The sequence below is a fragment of the Pteropus vampyrus genome, unplaced genomic scaffold (assembly GCF_000151845.1).
Source record: "Pteropus vampyrus isolate Shadow unplaced genomic scaffold, Pvam_2.0 Scaffold93, whole genome shotgun sequence".
Lineage (NCBI taxonomy): Eukaryota > Metazoa > Chordata > Mammalia > Chiroptera > Pteropodidae > Pteropus > Pteropus vampyrus.
The window spans coordinates 1,963-26,857 of NW_011888874.1; the positions used below are offsets into that span (position 1 = coordinate 1,963).

Here is a 24,895-nt window from a genome sequence, read left to right on the forward strand (position 1 = left end):
TTTATGCAAATACTAGAAAACTGGGATAAGAAGACAGGCAGTCTGGGCAGTAAGATTCCCTGCCCGGGTCATCCCCCTGGCCTCGGGTGCCCGGTGTGTGGCCATTGATTTGGCAAATGTATTTTTCTCATTCTGATTAGAAAGGAAGATCAGAAACTATTTTCGTTATCATGCGATAGATAAGAATATTTATTTACAACTTTCTCTTGAGGTAACAAAAAATAACTCACCTATCCTTTGTCATAATATACTTCAAAGAGATCTGGATCACCTGGACACCCCATACAACATCACAATGATTGATTACATGGGTGAGATTATGGTGATCAAACAGGATGAACAAGAGGTAGTCAGCACATCTGCTGAAGAGGAATAAATTACTGACTTTCAGTAACTGGAATGAATCTCAAAAGCAAAAGAAGACATACATCAAAAAGCATATGCTGTATGTTTCCACTGATGTAAAACTTTAATACGGGCAAAACAATCCCGTAGCAATAGAAAGAAGGTCAGCAGTTGCCTGATGCTGGGGCTGCAGAGATGACTACCCACAAAAGGCACCAGGGAACTTTCTGGGGTGATGAAATGGTCTCTATCTTAATTGTGGTTCTGTTTATATTTGTTAAAACTCATCAAAATGTACACTTTAGATGAATGCATACTCAATAAAATTGAGCTAAAAGAAGTACACATAATTTAATAAACTTTCAGTACATATGTCATTTGAATGTGAAATTACAGGTAAGGTTTTCCATTACTGCATTCTCAAGCATGCATTATTTAGAAGCACCTCTTATCCTTTATCACATCCTGTTCTGGTTTAATGATTTTTTTTTGATCTCACATTATTTCCAGTCCTTTCTTTCTTTTATCTTCCCCCGGATTTGGCTGATATATCTCTGGCAGGTCTAAAGAAAGAGGTTTTGGTACCCAGGATGTTCATGAAGGAGTTTTCTAGTTTAAGTGAAGGGCTTCAGGTAAAGTGTGGCAGTTGCGTAAAACAGTTTTAATCCCCCTTACCGTTGACCTGCTGTAGCTTCCACATCTCTGTCATCACCCACCGTAGTGACCAACCAGGCCAGGCCTGTTGCTCTGGTATACACTTGGATGGGGTACGCCATATCGGTGCATCTATAGGAAGCATGGAAGTCTTCTTAGACCCTAGAACCATGTTCGCCATCTTTTTTCTGGGGGGTTTATCGGTGTCCTTGTAGGGGAAACCCAGGGGTCAAATACATTTGAGAAATTTTGATGTAAATAATAGACACAGACAACAGTTTAGTGGTTACCAGAGGGAAAGGGAGGAGCGGGGAGGTAGATAAAGGTAAAGGGGGTCAAATATATGGTAATGGAAGGAGATTTGAGTTCGGGGAGTGAACACACAATGCAATATGCAAATGACGTATTACTGACTTGTACACTTGAAACCTATATAATTTTATTAACCAATGTCACCTCAATAAATTGAATATAAATACATAAGTTAAACACTTTCCTATGAGTTAGGATTTCTCACTGACCCTACATGCCAATGTACATTAGGAATATTTAAAAGGGGTGTGTATAAAGGGACATTCCCCACCTCCCCGGAGTAGCTGTTCTAGAATCTTCTCTTGCCCTGGCTCAGCCTTAGACGGGACTTCCACACGCTCCAAGCTCCAGCTGCCTGCCTGGCTCCCAGCCACTTTCCTGCCTGGAGGTCTGCCTCTCTCTCTACATGATTTCTTTATATTCTGGTTCACTTTCTTTCCATTTTCTTAAAGTAATAATTTTACCCTGACAAATTATAGACATATCTGATCTCCCCTTTAATTTCTTATTTTTTAAAGTTTGATGGCTTCTAGTAAATTTATTCAGTTGTGTAACTATCACCATCATCACAATCCAGTTTTAGAACATTTTCATCACTCCCCAAAATATAGAAGTACAAAAAGTACAGAGGCCGGTAGAGAAGCAAATACATGGTAGCTTCTCAGCTCCCGGGGATCCTAGGGCTGGACCCCTATGCCTGCTTCCCTCTGTACCCCTCTCCCAGGCTGGCTACAAGGGGCAGCAGCCCCCCTCTAGAAACCCCCAGGTGTCCTAGGAATCTCACAAGTTTTCAGAAGTGGGGAAAGGCTACAGGCACTGTCTTCAGCTTCCTGCAAGATCTGCTCTAAATACTTTCACTTTTCTTTCCTCCGAAGCTCGGCCCCTCACTGCGTGTAGCAAAGCACAGACTTCCTGTTTTGCCCACTGGTATCTCTCGCCACTCTCCCAGTCTCCCAGGAGCGACCCCCTGGCTGACCCTCTGGCTGACCCCTACTCTGGGGAAGGAGAAGGAGCAGGTAACAAACTCGGCATTCAGGTTGGTTTTCATCGCGACTGCTTTATTCATTTTTGAATATCCGGTTTTTCTGATTAATTTCCTGGCAGAGCTGCCGGGTGAAACTCCACTATTTAAACTGTAAGGCTCTCTCTTTGTGTTTTCCAAAGAGAGAGAGAGGGTTTGTGGAATTGAATAGGAGGCTACTGAATGGGGGACAGCCGTCGAGGGGAAGCACACACACAGCTTCCCCCTAAACACCTTCCCCCTATATTCTAGCCTGTTGTCGTGGTTGGGAAGAGACTGCTATCCGCCCTCCTCATCTATGCTCTGGGATCCTGCACTCTGCCTGAAAGGGACACTCATTCCAAATCCACCGTGCAAGTGACTAGGGGTAGTTGGGAAGCTGGTGGAAAAGAAGAAATAAGGAGAGTACATTTAATTTCCTCTATTGTGTATCACAAACTCTTTTTTTTTTTTCTTTAAGCACATCCATAATGATTTCCTTGAAATAAATTCCTAGAAGTGGAATTTGGGACTCAAGGAAACACATATTTCAGGACATTTGACACAGATTACTAAATTAGCCTTCCGAACATTTAAACTTGTTTACATTTCCACCAGGAGTGTCTGTGATTATTGCTATTATTTTCTATCATGGCCAGTTTGACTGACAAATATGTTATTTTAAGTTGTCTGCATTTGCACAGTTCCAACTCCTAGTGAGTTACCATTCTTTTATTATATTTATTGTGCAGTTGACCTAATTGTTCGTGTCTTTTGCTTATTCGTTTTTCCGACTCCTTTGCATAATAAAAATGTGAACACTCATATATGAGACATGGTATCATGCACTAGTGATAAATGGTGTTTGGCTCAGATGAGCTCTGCTTTGCCACCTAGTACCTTGGGCAGGTTACTTAACCTCTCTGTTCTTCATCCTTGGGAATCATAACAGATGAAGAATGAGGAACATCTATTGGGGGGAATCCTTTTGTAAGCTATGTAAATGTCTAACTACTATGTTGTACACCTAAAACTTATATGATATTGAATGTCAGCTGTAATTGAAAAAATTTTTTGATTAAAAAAAAAAAGAATGAGGAATATGGAGGATGTTTTGTTCTGAATGCCACTGTGTAATTAATTAGTCATCCTAAGTGGGACCCCGGGTTCCTTCTTCTTCTTAGCATGTGTTCATTCTGACTTTCTCTGGCCATATGCTCTTTGAAATATCCTTCCTTCATTCATATCGTGGATGGTTGACATCCCTCCCGCCTGTTCTCTGTCCATCAGGATTCCTTCATGATTATAGACAATTGCTCTTACGGCAATTTTTCTTGTTTTCCTGTACTGTTGTGGATTTTTTTTTTTTTTACATTTTTTTTCTGTCAAACTTAAAGCTTTCAGGAATGAGGAAAGAGAGAGAGAGAAACGGGCACTCGATCTACCACTGGGATTAAATTTCTGTAAATGGTTATTAATTACATTTCAATTTTCTCTTCGACATAAAATGAAGTTGGAAAAATGGGATCCATGTTTGTTTTGGCTTTGAATTTTTTGTTAATATCTCTCTTTTTTAAAAAAAATCATTTGTCAAGAATGTCATCTGTAAATTTTCTGCCTATGATAACTTACTGGTATTTTCTCATAACCTGTAAATGGTAAATTTTATAAATGTTGCATGGGCAGGGGAAAAGGCACATGTCTTTTCTGAGATATGAAATTGAAACATGAATCAGTTAAGTCACCTTTACTAATCATATCTCTTATATTCTTCACGTCTTTATGTTTTGCCTACTTGTGTGTTGAAGATTGTAGATGATTTATTAAAGTTTCTAAATATTATCAGGTTTCTGTCTTTCTACCTGTTCTGGGGAGTCCCTTTTACTTGAGTGTTGCTAGTGTGGGCCTTTAGCTGCAGTCCAAGCAATCTTAACACAGTTCAATGTAGCCACAGATTATAGTACTTATGACTATGAGCCAGGAACCAGAAAGTCGGGATTTGTTCAATTGCACCACTTCCAAGTTCCACAACTTAGGGCAAGTGATTAAACCTCTCTATGTCTCACTGTCCTTGACAGTAAAAATGGGTGCGGTCATCTTGCAAGGGTTATGTGAAGAGCAAATAAGTTATTGCATGTGAAACCCTTAGAACAAAGTCTGGCACACTGGAAGCACTCAATAACTATTAGCTTTTTTTAAAAAATAAATAAATAACAATTAGCTTATTAAAATATCTGCCTGATGTTTACCAGCAGCCCCTTTGGGATTTCTACATCTTATTGTCGGTCACTTTTAGCCAACATTGTTGCTGGGCATTGTCATTGCTTCCTATACCCATGAGTCTTTGAGGCAAATGTTGCTTTGCTGACTACTCAAAGATGCTTTTGGGACCAGAATGCCTTTCTTTAGACATCCATTGAATACAAAGAGTGGCTTCCCAAGATCCTTCAAGGCTTTGCTTATCTTTTCTTCTCATGCCCCTTATAGGATGTTCACCATGACCCCGGCGTTAGAGAATGCTCTCCTCCAGCAGTTCATGTACCAGAAGCTGGAGATCTCCTACGCCATACGCAAGCCATTTCCCTTCTTCGAAGGCCTCCGAGACAAATCCTTCATCACTGAGAGAATGTATAGGGTGAGTCATGTTGACCACTTTCCCACGGCAGCCCAGCCCTCACCAGGAATGCCTGATTATTGAGGTCTCGAACCACAAACCCCCAGAGTTTGAAAGCACTAGCCTAAAATGTTCATTATCAGGGAAAGGGGGTGTCATAGGGTAACCTCAAACCAGGTGATTAAAAAAAAATGCATTCTCTCACAGTAATAGAGGCTGAAAGTCCAAAATTAAGGTGTTGGCAGGATTGATTTCTTCTAGAGGTCCTGAGGGAGAAGCTGTTCCCTACTTTCTCCTGCCTTCTGATGGTGCTGGCCATCTTTAGTATTCTTGGCTTATAGAAACATCACTTCAATTGTTCTTTCCATCTCTACATGGAAAGAAGACATTTTTTCTGTGTCTTCTCCCTTTCAATCTCTTCTAAGGATATTTGTCATCATAATTTAGGGCCCACCCTAATCCAAGATGATTAGTCATTTCAAGATTCCTAACTGAATTATATCAGCAAAGACCTTTTTTTCAAATAAGGTCATATTCACAGGTTTCAAGTGAACATATCTTTGGTGGGGAGGGGGTCACAATTTAACCTGCTAATGGCACTTTTTTAATTCCTAAGAGAGGTAGGGGAGGAGGGCAGAGGTAGACAGGGTAAAGAGGGTCAAATATATGGCAGCTGAAGGAAACTGGACTTTGGGTGGTAATCACACAATAGAATACATAGATGTCAAATTATAATGTACACCTGAAAATTATATAGTTGTATTAGCCAATGTTACCCCAATAAACTTAATTTAAAAAATGAAAAACAAAAACAAAAAAATTAAACCAAGCAAACCAGGATGTTACCCATAAAAAAATAAATAAATAGAAGGAGAAGGAAGAGGAGGAGGAGCAGGAGGAGGAGGAGGAGGAGGAGGAGGAGAAAGAAGAAGAAAGAAGAAGAAGAAAGAGGAAGATGATGATTTAACCCCAAGACACATCCAGAAGTAGAAAAATTTATTCACTCTATTCAGTGATTACCAATATGAGTAACAGCATCTGGCTAAACTGTGAATTCTTCAAACTAAATGTGAGGGTCAGCTGGTGAACAGGACTAACTGCGGTTCTTCTTGGCATTGATGTGGATCTGCATGAAAGTCAAAATTGTCCAGCTGGGGCAGAAAATAACACAGGCAGTGCATCTCGTGGCTTCACGATAACAGCACTAGATACCACGACACAGCATCAGATGGCCAAGCTAGGACTGCTTTTCGCCTTTTTTTCTTTTCTTTTTTTGACCGAAGTGGAAAGGTTTGAATGTATCCCCCTAGCTTTTAGCCCTGGAGACCTCAACTTCAGAAGAAACTGCTGACCAGGAAATGTTTAATTGCTGCAGGGCATGTTGTTGTGTTGCTCTATTTTTTACAAAACCAGAAAAGAGGAATTGCATTTAAAAAAATAATAATAATTCCTAAGAGCTTGTCACCTGTAGTCCATTCTAATGTGAAGCAAGGCAGGCAATGGGAGATATGAGTATGTGGACAATAATGGCACTCTTTTTATATGATTTGGGGTTTTTAAAGCATTTCCTGAGCCTAGAGAAGTGTTAGCAGTGGTAGAACCATCTCTCCCCTGTCTTGGCCTGGTTGGCTCCAAGGCCTCTCTGGATCATAGCTCAGATGTCACTCTTCAAAGAGGCCTCCTTGACTTACTCATCTAATTAAGAACCCCCGCATTATTTTCTCTCATGGAAATCTATGCTTTCCCTTTATAAAACTTCTCTCAATGATAATTGGGTACTTATTTAATTTGCATATATTATTTAATGCCCATCTTCTCTGCCTGACAGTGCCCCTCCCCCAATAGGGTAGCACCATGTTGATCTTCTCCACTGCTTTGTGCCCGAGGACTAGATTAGTACGTGTTCAATAAGTATTTTGCAATCAATTTTCTCTTGCCATGTTTATCCTACAGCTGGAACCCATTTTGGCCATCTCAAGTCCAAGAGAGAAAGAGAGAGCAGAGGATAACAAGCAATCAACAGGATTGCCATTAGTGACCAACCACTAGGTCCGTTGTTGAAGTGTCCTACCCAGAGCCTTAGAGAATTAATTACACTATAGCAGCCTTCGACTCATTCCTTCCTTAAACTTTCTCTTTTCATCTTAAATGTACCTAAAATAAGGTTAACAAAACAGATTTATTTGAAAGAAAGCTAAATTATTTATTCCTATGGCTATCAAAATATATGAGAAGTTTCAAAAGTAAACATGTGGAACTGCCACTTCTCTACGGTAGAGAATTTGACTCTACGTTTTGTGTTAAATTCCTTCTTAAAAGGGCAAAGTAGCTTCCTTACAACTTAGAAAATCAGAAATGTCTAAGAAGGCTCTCCACTCCATTTTATAATCATGTGTAATACTCCTTGACTCCATTTCTTAAGGAATCTCTGGAAGCCTGTAGAAACCTGGTCCCTGTATACAGAGTGGTCTACAACATTCTCACCCAACTGGAAGACACGTTCAGCCTGTCATTTCTGCAGCTGTTATTCAGCCAGATCAACCTGCGTGAATACCCCGACCTGAAGACGATTTTAAATAGCTTCTTAAGTGGTATGAGGGTTCTTGAATACTTTTTGGGTTATAGAAGCATGAGAGCAGCTGCTATGCTGAACGTTGGGGGTGCTTTTCGGCCCGGTGGAATATGCACGTCAAGTGCCTACTTCCTCTTTGGGAAGGTACGGGTCTTACTCATTCACGAGTATGGCAGGAAGAGCAGCCAGCTTCTGACCTATGATGACTTTCTAGAGGACACAAATGTTTCTGTAGGACCAGTTCTATGAATTTGGGGGAAATTGTTCAGTTTAGCATACTGGACATCTCTAGGGAATGCATTATGTGACAGAAATGCAAAGTTACAGAGACCATTTCTGATGGAAGGACAAGGAGAACCAGAGAGAAAGAGTAGTAGGTAGACGTGGTTAATAATAAGCATCTTTTTTTTTTTTTTTGAGTGCTTCTTATGTGCCAGGCATTATCCCAAGCACAAATGTCTCATGTCATAATTTAAAGAATCCTGAGGAGTCATTGTTACCCCCATATGACACATAAGGAAATGAGAGCTCAGAATAACGTTCCCAAAGTTACTTGTCTGTTAAGAGCAGAGCCATAGTCCTACTTGGATCCCCTAATACCAGGGCCTGAGATTTTAATGACTATTCTAAACAAGGAAAGCTGGAAGGCAGAGTGCGAAGCTGGAGGAGGGAAGAAAGGCAGCTGACGAGGAAGGGAGAGGAATTGTGGATACAGAGATAGAGAGAGAGGGCATGAAAAAGAAGTGGAACGTGAAGCACACTGAGAAAGAGAAAGAACGGAATAAATAAAGGAAAAAGAGCAATGATAGAGCCGGGAAGGAAGAGGTAAGAGGAGCAGATGGTAATACCATTTTAGGTTTAAGGGAAAACACTTTGGCCGAAACACAGGGTTCACTATTGAGAACAACAGGGGAAGACCAGCAGATCACACTGGATTGTGACCTTTTACTAGTGGAGTCACTACTGTGACGGCTCTTTATCGGCTCTCTGACACTTTACCATCAAGAGGCTCCTCCCCAAAGGGAGAAATGATTCCTTGAGCTTAAGGGGCAGCAAATGAGAAAAGTCATCTTCCAGCAGGCACAGCCGCATGTGGGCCGTGGCAGCCTTGAGACAGTGCTGGGAGAATCGTGCCCTCAGAGGCCATGCGACGCAAGTCTGATGGCCAGAGGGCCCCCACACCAACGTGCCCCCCTGACCTGACTGAGCTCAAGTCTCTTTCTTGATCTGCAACTCTGTGATTTTTTTTGTGGGCTCCTCCCCAGAATAACTCCATGTCCCCTACCTATTGGAAGTCGAGTGTAAAGAAATCCCTTCTCAAAAATAATTTTGAGTTTCTAGGGTACTGATGTGTGCTTCTTCCCTAATCCTAGTTGTCAATTCCTATGGAGGACGGAGCAAGGCCACCCTGACCCTCCCTGAAGCCCCAGCGAACTCACTAGAAAGAAGCTCCTGCCAGACCCTGCTGTCACTACCCCCACCGCAGCACCCCCCATCGAGGCATCTGACCCCTGGGCCCAGAATCAGTACACCTGGAGCATCCCCACAGCATGTAGTGGAGGTCTTGGGCGAGCCATCCAGCCCTGCTGGCCCTGCCAGAGCTCTTCTCACAGTCACCCAGAAAAAAAGGATCACTCCAGGTAAGAAACAGAAGCTGTCCAGCACCTGTGCATCCCCTGCCCAGGATGCCTGTGGCCATGTCAAGAACCCCAGGGTCCTTTCTTAGTGTTGACCTGCCCCTTCCATGCACCTGCCTGTCATACACAGCTTTTTCCAAAAAGGATTACAGACACTGCTAGAGGCTTGGGCAAGGCTGTTGCTCAGACACTCTCTCTCACTGCTTCCACCACTGGACAGCCCAACCCTCTGCCCTCGGACTTTGGTGCTCCTTCTGCCCTGGGCATTTTTACCATTCACTCTCCTGTATCCTGTAATGATTTTCTTTTCTCTCTTCAGTGACCAACTTAACAACTCACACAAATGATGAAGCAGATTCACAACAGATGCCCAGCACTCCCTCTACCACTATGCAAAGTAAGATCCTTGGGGCTAACTTAGTTTAGCTCAAAGTGGCTGCGAAGGGAGAACACGCACCTGCCAGCCAGGAAGCTTGTGGCCTCCTGGAACCCTGAGAGCAAAAACTGGGTGTGACAAAGGAAAAGAAAAGAGGGGGACCGATGCACTGTCTGGGCACAGGACTGCGTATAGGGACTCCGCCACGGCCAGTATGATGCTGTGGTATCCAGCATCCCTGTCCAACCCACACTCGAAACACACTGTTCTGACTGACAGGAAATGGTTATCACACACACATCCTCCACCCTCACCCGACCGCTCAGTCTCTGATTCAGGGGCCTTTCAGTTTCAACCATATTAATTTTACGTATGGTTTGAATTCTAAGAGCAATGTTATTGAAATTATCAGAAAAGATGTTAAAATGTTTAAAGGTCTGCTGGACCTGATCTCGTTTCTAGTTTCTAAGACCATGTCACGTATCTACTGCAAACCATCATTATAAAGGAATTAGAGTATAGTATATTAAATATAACCAGGTACATCTGGGTGCTGCCAGAAATGGTATCATGAACCCTGAGTAATACAATTATGAGAATAAGGGGCCCTATCTGGTCCAAATAATGTTTCCTCCACACTTCTAATATATACTGTCCAAATAAGGCTAACATAATCACGAAGCCCATATCGATGTAGGATTCCATCTTTTAGATTTCAAAAAGAAAAGTGTAAGTACCATCATTAAATTAGTAAGTAGCCAATTGAAAAGAAATGATGGTTCACTGTCCCACTCTACCCTGCCCTCACCAAGCCTTGGTGTTTTGTTGGCCCCATCATTTTTACTGTCTAGAGTAGCTTGTTCTCTTTTCTCCTCTGGTTCTCGCTTGCTGGTCCTGGGACCTGAAATTCTTTTTCTTCCTCTGCTCAGTGTCCAGTGACAACCTAACCTCCCAAATAAAGGGTGAAGAAGGTGCTCAAGAGATGTGCCATGCTCCCTCAGCCAGCGTGCCAGATAATCTTGATTTGGACAACTTAAGTCCACCTTAATTTTCAGGTCTATAAAGAGGAGAAGCCATTGGAATCTTCTAAGGATGGGGCTCCCTTCATTGCTCCCAACCATGCTCCCGTCATGGTCTGGCTCCCACTGTTTACCCAGCCCTTGGGAGCTTAGACAGGCAGGAAACCCCCGCTCCTGGAGTGGGGGACCGATGACTAGAGAAAGGAGCCCCACTAGTACCCACTGGACTTGGACTCAGACACCATCAAGGGTTCTGCAAAAGGAGGACATTTATCTGCCAGAAGGCATTTTGGCAGGAATCCCGGGACAGCACAAAGGACTGAGCTAGGGCAGGACTGTCCCCCTCAGCCACTCTCCGAGGTCACTCAATAAGGTAAAGCTCAAAACCACTCCACCTAAATGCAAAGCAAGTAAAATCACTGTGTGGCCCTAACATAGAGTGGATGCCTCCTGGACATGGATGGTCACCCTTCCCAACCCCCCACCCTGATTGTGTGGAACTTTCACTCCCAACCCTCAAAATTTCTATGTTTGGGTTTTTAAAAATTGATAGCATTAAAAACATTTTGAAGTGCAACAAATTACTTAAAAAGTTTAGCAACTGCTTTCCACCTACTTCAGTTACCTGTTCCTAAGTAGGCCAGAATTTAAGACAGATATCACAGCGTTGTGTAAACAAGAAGGTGACAGCCTTTCCTGAGATGGGCCTTTATGTGTTATGGCTTCAAGCCCTTCTGTCTTACTTAGTGCAGCAAAAACTAAGAACTTTGTATTTATTTGCTGTTAACAAGTGTTAGCAAGTACAGGGTGGCTGCTCCTTGTACAGTCCTTGTGTACAGAGGTATGAAAGGCTCTAAGCCTCCCTCACTACATCTCAAGATGAAATAATCACAGATAAAGGGAGTTAAAAATATCCATTCACAGACATCTAGGCAATAACATGTATTTTTCATATGGCAGACACTCTCTCTCACTGCGGCCATCAGAATTCAAGGTCACCACTTACACTGACCTCAGCCTCATTCCCTGAGTGAGAGCTGCTGAGACCCTCTGTACTTCTCTTCCACTGAGTAAGGGGAACCCACCTAAATAGGCCAAACTGAGCCCTTCTCTGCGGAGCAGTTGTTCCCTGGCACTGTGATAGTCACACAGGTAGCAGTAACCACAAGTTGATTGAAATCAAGGGAAAGCCAGGGATCCCTGAAGATGGGCAGGTCCCCGGTCCCAGGCCACACATATTCTCCTGTTCCCCCACTGAGCTCCCTCAGTACTTTCTCTTCAGTCCATTCTGGACTCGGAAATGAATTCTGTTTCCTTTGTCAGTGATAAGAAATGATTCTCCTGAACCAAACAACGCAAAAGAGCTCCAGGAGGCGTCCAGCACAGCTCCCAACAAGAAAGGTAAGGAGTGCCTTCCTCCCGTAGATGTCAGGAGGGGAATTTGGAGTTGCATTGTTTTTTTTTGTTTGTTTGTTTGTTTGTTTGTTTTTTATCATATCTTATCATGAGCCTCACTACGTGATTGTAGTCATGATGCTCAGTACAATTTGTTTCTGCAATTCCCATTAACGACATCTTTTTTTAAAGCCTTCATGAAAATTATAGAGAAACGGGAAGAAATTTAGGGACATTGATATATGCACCCACTGGAATTGCCTGTTCTGAAATCACCAAGCTCCCCTATATCCACAGCTTCTTAGAGGGTTAGTCGTGTCTCCTTCTTTACCTGGAAGTGGGTTCTCCAAGAGGACATTGCTTTTTCTTAAGCATGGCTGCATGTTCTCTGCTATCACTCACCTCATGGTGGAAGGCAGGTTGGATATCCACCCCTTGCTCCCCATTGCCCCCGGCCAGCTCCCTTGCTCCTCAATTCTCTTTTTTTTTTTTTAGGCTTAACCATTCAAGTGAAACATTCTCTCCTTCTTCATCACTATCATCCATTAGTTTCCCACAACTCCCCAGCAGACCTCAAAAGCCGACTTAGAGTTTTTCTGTCATTTCAAGTCCTGCCATTATCCTGGACACCTTTGAGGGACACGTGGATAACAGACCCATCCAACACCTGACCTCTCCAGTCCTTCGTCTGCTCATTTCCAATGACATTTTCCTCCAGCAATGCTTGGCCTCCCATGCCCAAAAGCAATCCACAGGCCCTTTCATCATTCAAGGCTGGCTCAACTTCCCAATAATTAATTTAAGAATTCTTTTTTTTTTTTTTTTTTTACTTTCGTTAGCACTTATTTGATGCTGAATTTACTCTCGGACCGTAAGTTCTTGTTTCTTCAGTTTCTTCTGGGATATCCTTCGCTTCTGTGCCATCTCCTCTTCCAGTATAGGCACGACCTGCTCCCTGTCAGGGAGGAATCATCTCAGGGTGGCAGGGAGAACCCAGATAGGGTTAACTCCCTCATGAGCTCTGTAAGTTCTGTGCAGTATCTTGGGGATTTGTTCATCTGGGTGTGCTCAGAGACCACAGAATCTACATCTAAACCCTTAAGTTCAGCATTCCTCTGCATTTTTAAGCATGTACAGCAGAAATTCAACATTCTTTTTGGGCCACCAACCCAGCATCCAACCCCACACCTACCAACTCCAGCATTATAACGATGGAACAGCACACATTGCTTCTATAAAGTGACATCCTTCAAATACTTGTGGCTTTTTGGGTATGCATACCCTTGATGGCCTGGGCATTTTCACGGGTGTTCCTAAAGTGAACATGAAGATTTGAACCTCTTGATTTGCATGAATTTGTGGAGTTTTCTGGGTCAAGTGAATAGTGGACCGTTTTCAGAGGTCACCTCAGGTCACTTATGGGAAGAGCAAGAATTCCCTTTTTATTTTTTTAACACCAAACCCTTGACATTTGCTCCTTGCTATTGTTCAACCTTTGATCTCTCCTCCTCAGCCTCATCTTCAAAAATTAATTCAAAACTATCCTCTCCTCATTTGCTTTTACAGTGTGTTCTCTCTGTATCTGTCCTTCGACCTCATTGGGCTGACTGGTCCCCTGACCTTTCCCTTTTCCAATCCATCATCTTCCTTTCTTCATTTGCCTTCATACCAGCTTAAGGTCCAAGGTTCATTGCTTCAATAACATTTCCAATACTTAACCTGCCTTGACTCTCTGTCTTCTCCAGAATGCTCTGGCAAGTCTTGGAGGCACCTGTTACTATTTCCTGCATGCTGCATCTGAAAACAGGCACTATTAGGGAGAGGCACACAGAAGGGCAGAGTGTACCCACTGTGTCTTCACGATTCCGGTGCAAATGGTACCTCCACACTGTGTGACAATTCCACTTCCTGCAATGTTCCTCTCAGACCTTGAGCTGCAAACTTCTGATCTTCTCACTGCCTCCTTGTTTGCTCAAAAGATCGCTTTTCTTCCTATTGCGTAGAAAGGAATCAGATGGAAATCCCCTCAGTTTGGGCTACCAACCCCACAAACCCTAACTGGGTCTGTCCCCTCCTCTCTGATTCCCTCCTTCTCTCCAAGGCAACCCTTCTACCTTCCCTAACAGTGTCCACAATCCCTTCTGTCTCCTGAGAATTCAGCGTCTTCCTCTCACACAGATCTGCATCCAGCCAAGGCCCAAGCCTATCCCAGCTCATAAAAAGAACTTCCTCTTGATCCTCACCTCACTTCAGCTGCCTGCACAGCCCTTCCCTCCTCACAGCCAAGCTTCTAGAATGAGTTACCTACACTCATTGTCTCCTTATCTTCACATCTATCCCTCTCCTGCCACTTTAGAATTTCTTCTCCCCCTATTACTTCATGAAGCAGCATTACCTAAGATCACCAATACCCTCCTGGCCACTGTGATTTGAAGACCATAAGTAAAAGCTGGAAATTGTCAACATATAAGATTGGCAGATCCATGCGTGTAGCCATAAAAGATGATCTGTATTCTTTCTTTTTAGGGAAGAAAAGAAAAAGATATAGCTGGTCAACTCCAAGAAAGAGACACAAGAAAAAAAGTGTTCCAAGAGGTAAGAGGAGAGTACAAGAGAAGGCTGGAGGCAGGAGGCAGCCCATGTCTGTAGGTCAAGGTGTGGGAAGTAGAATTTTATTCTAAATGCAATGGGGAACCATTGACGTGATCTATCAGTGAAGCGACACTATCCAACTTAAAACTTGACAAGATTGATTTTGGTGCTGTGAAAAGAATCGATTGGAAATAAAGAATGGAAGCAGGGTGACCTTTTGGAGAGCTGAGGCCATGAGAGTTGATCGTAGCCTGGATTCAGAGCTGGCAGTAGAGATGGAGAGAAAAGGGCCAAGTCAAGATACGTTTGGCAATCAAGTTGGCAGAACTTGATACCTTGGAAGCTGAGGATGAGACAAAGAATGAGAGAGTCGAGGCTTGCTCTTCTATTTCTGGCTCTAATGGCTGGGTGAATGCAGTGCCTATTGCTGAGAGAGGGTGCAAATATATTTGGGGAGAAATTTTAAAATTCAGTTTTGACCTGTCCATTTCAAGAGTATGCTAACCATCTGTGTAGTTGTGCCAGGGATGTGCTTTGCCAAGAACTGTGAAGGGGTGAGATGTTACCCCACTTGCTCAGGCGTGTTCTTTATATATATGACTCCCACAGAAACACAAGTGACCTGGGTCAAGGAAAAGAATTCTTTATTGATATTCACAACCAGTTCAACAGCCAGGATAACAATGCAGTATTTATACCCCACATGCAGACCTACAGGCAGCAAGAATAGAGCTGATAGACCCTTTCTGTGTGCGTGGCAGATTACATTCTATTGACAAGGAAGGAGGAATGATGGGTTTTCTCTTTTTGCATGGGACAAGGACAGCCATCTTCCTCTCCTTCTGAAAGGAGGATTTTTAAAACTTTCTGCTTTGAAATCGGATTGAAAAAATCCTGGATCCTCACTCTAATTATGTGGAATTTAAATGTGTTTTTCCACCAATCATAGAAACACTAGGTGTTCTTGTCTTTTACTTAGAGATATCTTCAAAGTCTTCACCCCTTTTGACATGTAACTACCTAAGGAAAGATTGCTCCAGTAGTCCTGGTACTTTGGGACTTAACTGAGGAACCTAGCCCTGTCTGCAACCACTTAGCCATGTCAAGAGATGAGAAGTTTTATTATTCTTTTCGATCAGAGCAATTAACTAGACAAATAACTATAGACCTAATTCTCATAGTATGTGAAAAGTAAAATGTTTCTAGGGGAAGTGAAAGCAAACATTCCCTGTATACACTTCCATATCCCAGGAGACTGGGGCTTCTGACAGAAGCACTGAGAACTCAAGGAGGTTTAATTCTCTCCTGACGTGCCAATCTGGCACTCAAGAAAAAATCCAATCCAAAGATATAAATATGAGTCATTGGCAAAAAGAAAGTATCCAGATCCATGGGAGAAAAGAAGAACCCATAAATCCTTCATAAATCGCCTTCATAAATCCTGGAAGAGGAATGCAGCCAAGCAGACTGAGGGAAGAGGCCAGTGAGGAGGGAGGAGCACTTGGAGAGAACACGTCAGCAAATCAAGAGGGAATAGTTGACTACACTGAGAGATTAAGATAAATGCGAAGAAGCAGACCTTGGATTTGACTGCATGGTATCTCTGGAAGACTCCAGAGCAATTTTACTGGTAACGGAGGCAGAAGCTGGCTGGGTTAAATAATGAATAGGAGGTGATAGCCTATGTAGACAACTATAGCAATGAGGGAGAAGCACCAAGCAGCAGGTGGCAGCCGAAACCAATGGCTTAATGCTCCTTTTCCCTCACTTAGTTTGTCCTTAGCATGATTCCATTGTTCAGAATCACAGGGTTTGGACCCTTTTGAGACTTTTCATAGAAGTAAGTTAGTTCTGTGACTTTTCCCCAAGGGTGACTGATTTTCCTGGGCAGAGAGGAAAGACAAGTTGCTCTCTCCCTCTCACCGCGTGTATTTCACATGAGCCTCCTTGGTTTAGTGTAAACTACTCAGATTATTCAAGTCACACTTCCTGAGCTTTATCAACCACTCTCAAGACTCCCGTAACCACCTCTCTGCTGATGACTCTCAAATCAAAATCTCCACCTCAGATTTGTCTTCAAGAAACATACAGCCAACTGCACACTGGTCACCCTGTTGGTATGTGTCCCGAAGATACTCCAATCTAAATATTTCTAAAATTGAATTCATCATCTTCACCTAAAAACTAATCTTCTGGTTATCATTCAGACCTCGATTCAACAGTGAGCCTTAATTCTGTATATATTCATTCTGAGAGTTGACAGTAGACTTTTTAAAAGAAGAGAAAGTAAGTTCCTGGAGCTTACATTCTGGTTATGAGAGAGAAAGAATATAAGCCAGAAAGCACAGAAACAAGAGAACTTCAGATAGTGAGGACAAGATGAAAGAATTTTAAGGATAAGATTACAAAAGTGATTTGCAGCTGCGGGCAGAAGTCGCTTTAGACTAGACAATTCAGGAAGAGGGACTCGCAGGTGAGAAGGAGCCGAGGCTGGGAGGAAAGGCCAGTGTTGCTGGGTGATGACGAGGAAAGAATAAGGTGGTAGCAGGCGAGAAGTTCGAGAGGGGCTAGATGACGTAGGCCTCACAGACCCTTGGGGAGAATTATTTCACTTAAAATGAGTTACCCAGTGGCCAAGCCAAAAACTAAGTCATCCTTGACTCCCTGATGATCTGCCTTAGTACACTGACAAGTCCTATCGATTCCATCTCTTCTTTCCGAATTAAAATCTCGTGATTTCATTCCCACGTTTAAAATTCGGCCGTGGCCACCCATTGCTGTTCGCATAATGCTCGTAGTTCTTCGTGTGATTGTCAAACCTTTCTCCAGTCGGACTCTTCCTTTCCCCTCCAGCTCCATCTCTTTCCGACCAGCTTTCTTTCCTCAAAACTCCAGCTCTTCCCTTTCTCTCCTCTCATCTCTCTTCTCTCCTCTTTGATCCTTGGCGCTTTTCTCTCTTTGAATGCTACATCCTTACTCTACACTACTTCCCATAAACGTTTGGCTTTGTCTCCTATACTCATCACTGGAGTTGGCTTCAGTGTCTTCTTCAAGACGGCATCCTCTGACTCCCTAAATTCGCTAAGTTGGTCCCATCGTGTGTTTCTATTAGCATCCAGCACTGGCCCTTTGGGAAGATCCCACATACTCTATTGTATTTACTTATGTAATGTGTCTCTTCTAGGCTAGATGGTGATCTCTGGGCACACATGAGGCATTAATTATTTCTTGAATTAAAAAAAAAAAGAGAAAGAAACCATATTTTCTGTATCCCATAATTTGGAGAATGATCTGACAAAGGCTCGTTTACAAATTTATTATTGTGTTATGCAAAGGAGTCACAGGTACCACTATCGGCCCACGGTGCTGATATGAACTGAGGGTTATTGGAGAGAAATCTCACAGAAGAGAAGCAGAACCCTCGCAATCCTCCAAATTTTTCTTATCCCAAGTTTAGGGCAGACATAGATGGCCTGCATGCCCTATGACCAGCATTCCAGTACTGAGAGGCTCTACATGTTTCTGGGACCAGACAGGAACATTTATGTGACTGTACAACAGCACACACTCCTTGGTCAGAGGAGTGACCTTGTTAGAAAGGGGGAGCCTCTGGGGTCCCAGGGCTGGTCCTGCCTGGGGAACTCCAACCTGCGGAGACTTCTCTCTGCTAAGCTACCAGAAAGAGAAGGAGATGCCAGGCCCTTCCAGATTTGTCTTTCTTCCTGTGATATTTAAATGAAAATTTTTACAAGGATATTTCTAAGAGTCTCATTATTTTATATTTAATTAATCGCCTTTATTAAAAATACTAAAAACACCTAAAAAGATATACAAACTTTAGAGGAAAAAAAGAACACACTTAGTCATGCTGAAAATATACTGTTGAATGTAAAAAAATGGTATTATTTATTTTTTGTAACAGTTCTCACTTCTCTGAAACCCTCCTTTTGTGATAGGGAAGAAACATTGAACTTGCCAATTAAAGCCAAATTTTAGGCTCTGTGGGGTTATCCCAGTTTTTTGTTTTTTGTTTTTGATAAATATTTATTAACTATCATTATTGAACTCCCTGCAGGTCCTGGTATTTCCTCTCTAACTTTTTGTCACTCCTGCTTCCTCTGGAAATGGCACTTGGATGTTAAAAAATAAAATAAAATAAAATAAGCTCACCTGCCAGGAGGAGATGTATCTGTGCCACGTGTGCAGCCTCCCAGGCCTCCGTGGAGATATTCTTGTTCCACTGGACCATGGTCACCCTACAGCGGCCAGCATCTGAAGTCCACAGCCAATTAAAATTATGATCTCTTCTTTCAACAATGAAGCATACTCCCCAAGCACCTTCCACCCTCACCCCACCCTCCTCCACACTGCACATCCTCTGTCTCAGCTTCATCCTCCACTGGAAGATTCCTGCCTCTCGATTCTTTGAAACCTTGCCCATTCCCCACTAGAAGCACCTAGGGGTCCCTGGATCTCTCCCATACCACACGCGGGCCCTGGGGAACCTGAAGAGGTACTTTATAAGGCCCCTCTGTTGAAACAAACCACCTGGCCATCTTTACTTAGATGAGGTCACCTCCTGACAGCAGGTGTAGCTCACATAAGAAACAGGAAATAAGCCCCCCTGCTCTGGGGTTCTCCCAAATTTATCTGGCTGATTTCAACAGGTTGTACAAAGAGCGAGACCAGATAGTGCGTTTGGAGGAAAAAGAAAGGTGTACCTAAGAAAAAATATATAATTTCAGAGTAATAGCAGGAGAAAAGTGAGGTACAGGGGTTTAGAGATCTCAAAGTCTGGGGGATGGAGAATGAAAAAGAAGGTCTCTAATGGGTGTGGGGGGAGGTCTACTGGGGACTCCAATGAAAACCATTCACAAATCACTTTTGGCCCAGGAACCGCCTCACCTGGGTACGGAATCCAAGAGACGCTCCAAGAGGTGAATCAGGTGACTCAAAGGAAGAACAGCTCAACCAGGAACGTGGAAGTGGTGACAAGGGCCCAAAAGGCAAGGGAAGAATGTGCCCAAACATCTGGACTTGAGGGTAAGGCTGGTGACAGAAGCTGCCATTTGAAGGCTCAGTGTGGGAGGACCTTTCGTGCAGCAGCACAGGGTTAGGTAGATGTCTAAAGCTAATAGGGAAAAAAAGGTGAGGTGTGACAAGAGTGACAGAGAAGTAACAAGTTGAGCCCCATCCTGTGCCCCTCCGGAGCCACCTGTTAGGATTCAGCAAGCAATCCACAGATGCTGTGCTTATAGTTGCCTCAAGAAACCATAGCAGAAACTGAGGCCAGCTGCCACTAGTGTGAGTCTTGTCTCTGCTCAGCAAGGAGCACCTGGCTTGCTGAAGACTCACCTGTATGTGGCTTGGGTGGGACCATGAGTTGGGGAAGGAAGAGTTTCAGGGAATCCTCTGGGCAGAGCGACCTCTGTTACCCAGTTTGATGACATCTCAGCTGTAGCGTGCTGAGTCTGTGCACTGGGAGTGTGGAGATTCAACAGAGGAACAATGGATACCGCAGGCACTTCTGCCCTGGAGAGACCCTAGCCTTTGGCCTTCACTCCAACAACTCAGTGTTCCCCTGCAAGTCCCTGGTGCCCTCTGCACAGCCAACCTGGCGCTGGCACTCAGAGCAAGCAGGTCTGTCACCATGGCCTATTCAAGATGCGTCTGCAGCTACCGCAGCCTCTGCTATGGCCTCTGTCCCACGCAGCCGGTGGGGACTGGCAGCCTTGCATCCTCAGCCCGTCCTACCTCCTCCTGTTGCAGGGTGATTTCTTATTTCTCTCCCCAGTTGTAGGGCTTGTTCATCTAGATCCCAGGCGAACTTCCTTGCTGTTTGCTCCGTGATTCTGTTACAACTTCAATTTGGTCACAAGAAGGATGAACAAAGCCTCTATCGTCTATGCCATTTTTTTCCCTCCTCCTTTGCTAATCTCTTTAATATCTGGCTTATTCAAAGATAGCCGGACTCATCTGCTTCTATGCTCGGTTGTGATATGTTGCTTCAGTTGAAATATAGGAAGAAAATCCAGCCTCACACAGATCTGTAGTTGAAAAACGTTGGAGTATTCTAACAATCTTTTGAGATATCTGTGGATATTTATCTTTGATATGACACCAGAACTCAACAAGTGGTAGTTTCTTAAAGGTTAATTGTAAATGTAGAATCTGAAACCACATCAATGAACTTTTCATACTCTGTTGCAATAAAATGCATAATGCTATTTTGCATTTTGAATACATCATCTCATGCAAGATTTATTAATATTATGGACATTTGAAAAATATGGGTCACTGAATTCTACAGTGTATTGCATCTCAAACAGTCACACAACCATTTTCTTGAGATGATCATGGTACTGCAAGATGCAGTGAACAGCTTTATATGTACTCTCCAGTTTTTCACCAAGACTATTAAAAGATATACTCAAGGAGAGAAATTGAATAGAATTAGTAAGTTGTACTGGTTCATCAAGAAGATTCTTAAATAACGTGGTTTTTGTTTTGTTTTGTTTGTTTGTTTGTTTGTTTGTTGATGGGGAAGACTACAACGACTATTCCTAAGGCTTAGGAACACTTCTTTGATTTCTACTAAGGCACCAGCAGTTTTACCTACCTGGCTCTTGCTCCATTTATACAAAGATATACATAGTGAAAAAGGCAAAGAACACCTTATTCTGAAAACAGTTTTGACCTCAAGGATCTCCTGAAAAGGTTTTCAATACCTCCCAGTGGTTTGCCTCACTTTGAGCCTCTGGTCCAGGGGTTCAGATGACTGCTGTCCCACTAGACGTCTCCATTAGAAGAACCACTGCTGACCAGCCTTGCTCTGCTGTCCCCTGAGTGGGAGACAGACCCAGTGGTAGATGCATTCTCAGGAGGGCATCGTGGAGGCTCTGGCAAGATCTGGAACCTCCCACCCATAGCTCTAGAGTGTGCAAGATCCTTCCTGGATCTCTGGGAGAGTCCCCACGAAACTTTCCAGCTGGAATTTAATGAGGTCTGAAAGAAATGTCTTTTTTTTTTTTCCAGAGGTCAGTGATGATGCTTCAGAAACAAATGAAGGAAAGACATCCCAGGAGCCACCCAGCACACCACCAAGAATCGTGCAAGGTACAGATGAGGGAATTGCAAGTCTCAGCATGCAGTCCTTAGGAGACCAGATTCAGAACTGTTTTACTCTAATCCAGAGTTTCTCAACCCTTTTTTCATTATCACTGCCCTAGGGGGGGCCCCCTTAGATGTTTTATCCTAATAAAGACCAAACCCCACAATATTGTAATATCATGAATATATTATATATTGATTTGTGGACTATGTATATTTATTTGTGTCTTATACAAAAAAAAAAAGTAAGATTCCCCCACCCCAAGAACCAATTTTGGGGGGCAGCATCACCACTGCTGAGAATTCATGCTCTAAGCATATTCTTGGTATGTTATTGAAAGTGCCCAAGCCATGGATCAAGTTTTTCCCTCCATGGATTCAAGTTTTTGAAATATGGTTTCAATCTCCATATTTCTCACATGACCTTTCTGGGACAATTGGGAAGAGAACATTTCATCATCAACACAAATGTAATAGTGTGACCGAGCATGAGCAGGGACATCATTGTGGGCATGTGTGAGTAAAACGGTGCATGTTATTTCACTCACCGTCCCTACTGTTAGTGGGGAAGAGGCTGAACATGCTTATATTTGTGGGTGATTTGGTCACTGTGTCACAAATACAAAACTCCCACATGACAAACATGACTCACAAATAACAAATATTTAATTATCATTACAAAGAATATGTTAAATTCGGCCACTTTAAAACAGATGATCATTTTAACAGTTTCCCTACGTTGCATGGACTTCTATGGTAATATTTCAAATTTTCTCATGGATAAATTTTCACAGCCACCTTTGGAGAAGTTTGAGTAATTTATTCAGTTTTAAAGATGAGAACATGGAGACATGTAAGAGATGGATGGGTTTTTAGAAAAGTCCATGGATAAAGATTGGCAGACACAAGACTAGCATCCTGATCCCTAGAACGATCTTCAAGAACCATGATTCTCCATCAGAAAGGAAGGGACAGAAATAATACTGTCAAATTTTTGTCAACTCAATATTGTCTGAAATGAGTGTGGTCAATAAATATTGCTTATTTAAAAATTACTCTCTTTTGCATTACTTTCTAGATTCCCTGGATCGTGGAAGTAAAGTGTCTATAGGAAAATCTTCTGGAGAAAAGCGTAAGTGTAAATACTCTGCTGTTTTCTGTGAGGGTGGATTTGATGTTACTCTTACTGGTCATTATGTCCATCAGGCTACAAGAGACATCCAAGCCAGAAAAAGCCATGCACTTTTTAAAACAGTGACTTTTTTCCAACATAGAAAATGTTCTGTACTTTGCAGCAGCCATTAGGATTTTCTTGCTCCACATGACAGCAAACCACCACCCATACACCAGAAGAAAACTTATTTCTCTCTCTTACATGGAGGTAGGTGGTCAGGGGCTGGCTTCATAAACCATAAAATCCAAGGCTCATTCCCACACCATACTCAGCATGTGACTTCCCTTTCATGGGGATCCAGTCAGTCCATTCCAGACAAAGCGAAAGAGACAAGGCCATTTAAGGTATCCTTAAAACTAAACAATGCCTTTAAAAAAATTATTAGTGGTCTAAAGATGATTTTTCAATAAATTTGTTATTTGTATTTCTTCTTTAAGAATTTTCAAGTTATATTCTTTGCCCATTTTTGTAGTGTCTGTTCGTTAACAAATATAGAGGATTAATAATATTAACCCTCTATATTTTACTATATTATAGTTTTTTCTATTTTTTGTTTTAATATTATGGGGATTTAAAAAATTTTTATATATTTTTTTTCAATTATAGTTGATATACAATATTATATCAGTTTTAGGTGTACAACACAGTGATTAGATATATATAAAACTTATGAAGTGATCACCTCAATAAATTCAAGACCCATCTAACACTATAGATAGTTATTATAATACTATGTTCTCCATGTTATACACTACATCCACATGACAATTTCTTAACTACTAATTTGTACCTCTTAATCTCCTATTCCATTCAACCATCCCTTCACCCTCCTATCTGATAACCATCAAAATCTTCTCTGTACCTATGAGCTTGTTTCTGTAGTTTGTTTGTCTGTTTATCCTATACTCTAGAGTTTATATATGGCATTTGTCTTTCTCTGGCTTATTCTACTCAGCATAATACCCTCTAGGTCCATCTATGTTCTTGTAGATGGCAAAATTTCATTCTTTTTTATGGCGAAGTAATATACCATTGTAAATATGTATCACTTCTTCTGTATCCATGCGTCTAGCGATGGACACCCAGGCGGCCTCTATATCTTAGCCACTGTAAATAATGCTGGAATGATTCACATGATTCACAGTAGTGTTCTAGGTTTCTTCAGATAAATACTCAGAAGTGGGATAACTGGGTCTTTCTTTGTCTCTTGTGATAGCCTTTGTTTTAAAGTCATTTCGTCTTATGTACGTATTGTTACCCCAGCTCTTTTTTGTTTGTTTCCATTTTCATGAAACCTCTTTTTTCATCCCTTTACTTTTGGTCTGTGTGTGTCTTTCAGTCTGAAGTGAGTCTCTTGTAGGCAGCATACGTAAGGGTCTTGTTTTATTATCCATTCCACTATCCTGTCTTTTGGAGCATCTAAATCCAATTACATTGAAAGTAATCGTTGCTAGATATGTAGTTATTGCCATGTTAGTATTCACATTTTTCTCTTTTTTTTTTCTTTTTTCTTCTTCTTACAGAAATCCCTCTAACATTTCCTGTAATACTGGCTTGGTGATGATGAACTCCTTTAGCTTTTTCTTGTCTGGGAAGCTCTTTAGCTGTCCTTCGATTCTAAATAATAGCTTTGCTGGTAGAGTAATCTTGGTTGTAGGTCCTTGCTTTTCTTCACTATGAATGTTTACTTCCAATCCATTCTGGCCTGCAAAGTTTCTGCTTAGAAATCAGTTGACAGTCTTATGGGAGCTCTGTTGTATATAACTGCTTTTCTCTTGGTGCTTTTAAGATTCTCTTTTTGTCTTTAACCTTCGGCATTTTAATTATGATGTGTCTTGGTGTGGGCCTCTTTGGGTTCATCTTGTTTGAAACTCTCTGTGCTTCCTGGGCTTGTATATCTTTCTCCTTTGCCAGGTTAGGGGACTTTTTAGTATTATTTCTTGAAATAAGTTTTCCATTCTTTGCTCTCTCAGTTCTCCTTCTGGTAGCCCTATGATGCAAATGTTGGTATGCTTGATGTCCTAGAGGCCCCTTAAACTGTCCTCAGTTTTTTTTATTCTTTTTGCTTGTTTCTGTTCTGATTGGGTGTTTTCTG

General features: G+C 42.2%; 1 protein-coding gene across 1 annotated transcript in view; it reads left to right on the forward strand.

Annotated features, from left to right (window-relative positions):
- The first annotated feature begins 2,189 nt into the window (after positions 1-2,189).
- The window catches only part of SP110 (SP110 nuclear body protein), a 38,896-nt gene continuing 16,190 nt past the window's right edge, over positions 2,190-24,895 (forward strand). Inside the window, exons 1-12 of the mRNA XM_023532934.1 lie at positions 2,190-2,347; positions 4,799-4,946; positions 7,348-7,516; positions 8,871-9,137; positions 9,454-9,531; positions 10,208-10,260; positions 10,367-10,524; positions 11,854-11,930; positions 14,451-14,519; positions 19,410-19,559; positions 21,552-21,632; positions 22,705-22,758. Of these exons, the coding sequence (XP_023388702.1) occupies positions 4,800-4,946; positions 7,348-7,516; positions 8,871-9,137; positions 9,454-9,531; positions 10,208-10,260; positions 10,367-10,524; positions 11,854-11,930; positions 14,451-14,519; positions 19,410-19,559; positions 21,552-21,632; positions 22,705-22,758 (1,303 nt within the window). The 5' untranslated portion in view covers positions 2,190-2,347; position 4,799. The remainder of the gene's footprint in view (positions 2,348-4,798; positions 4,947-7,347; positions 7,517-8,870; positions 9,138-9,453; positions 9,532-10,207; positions 10,261-10,366; positions 10,525-11,853; positions 11,931-14,450; positions 14,520-19,409; positions 19,560-21,551; positions 21,633-22,704; positions 22,759-24,895) is intronic.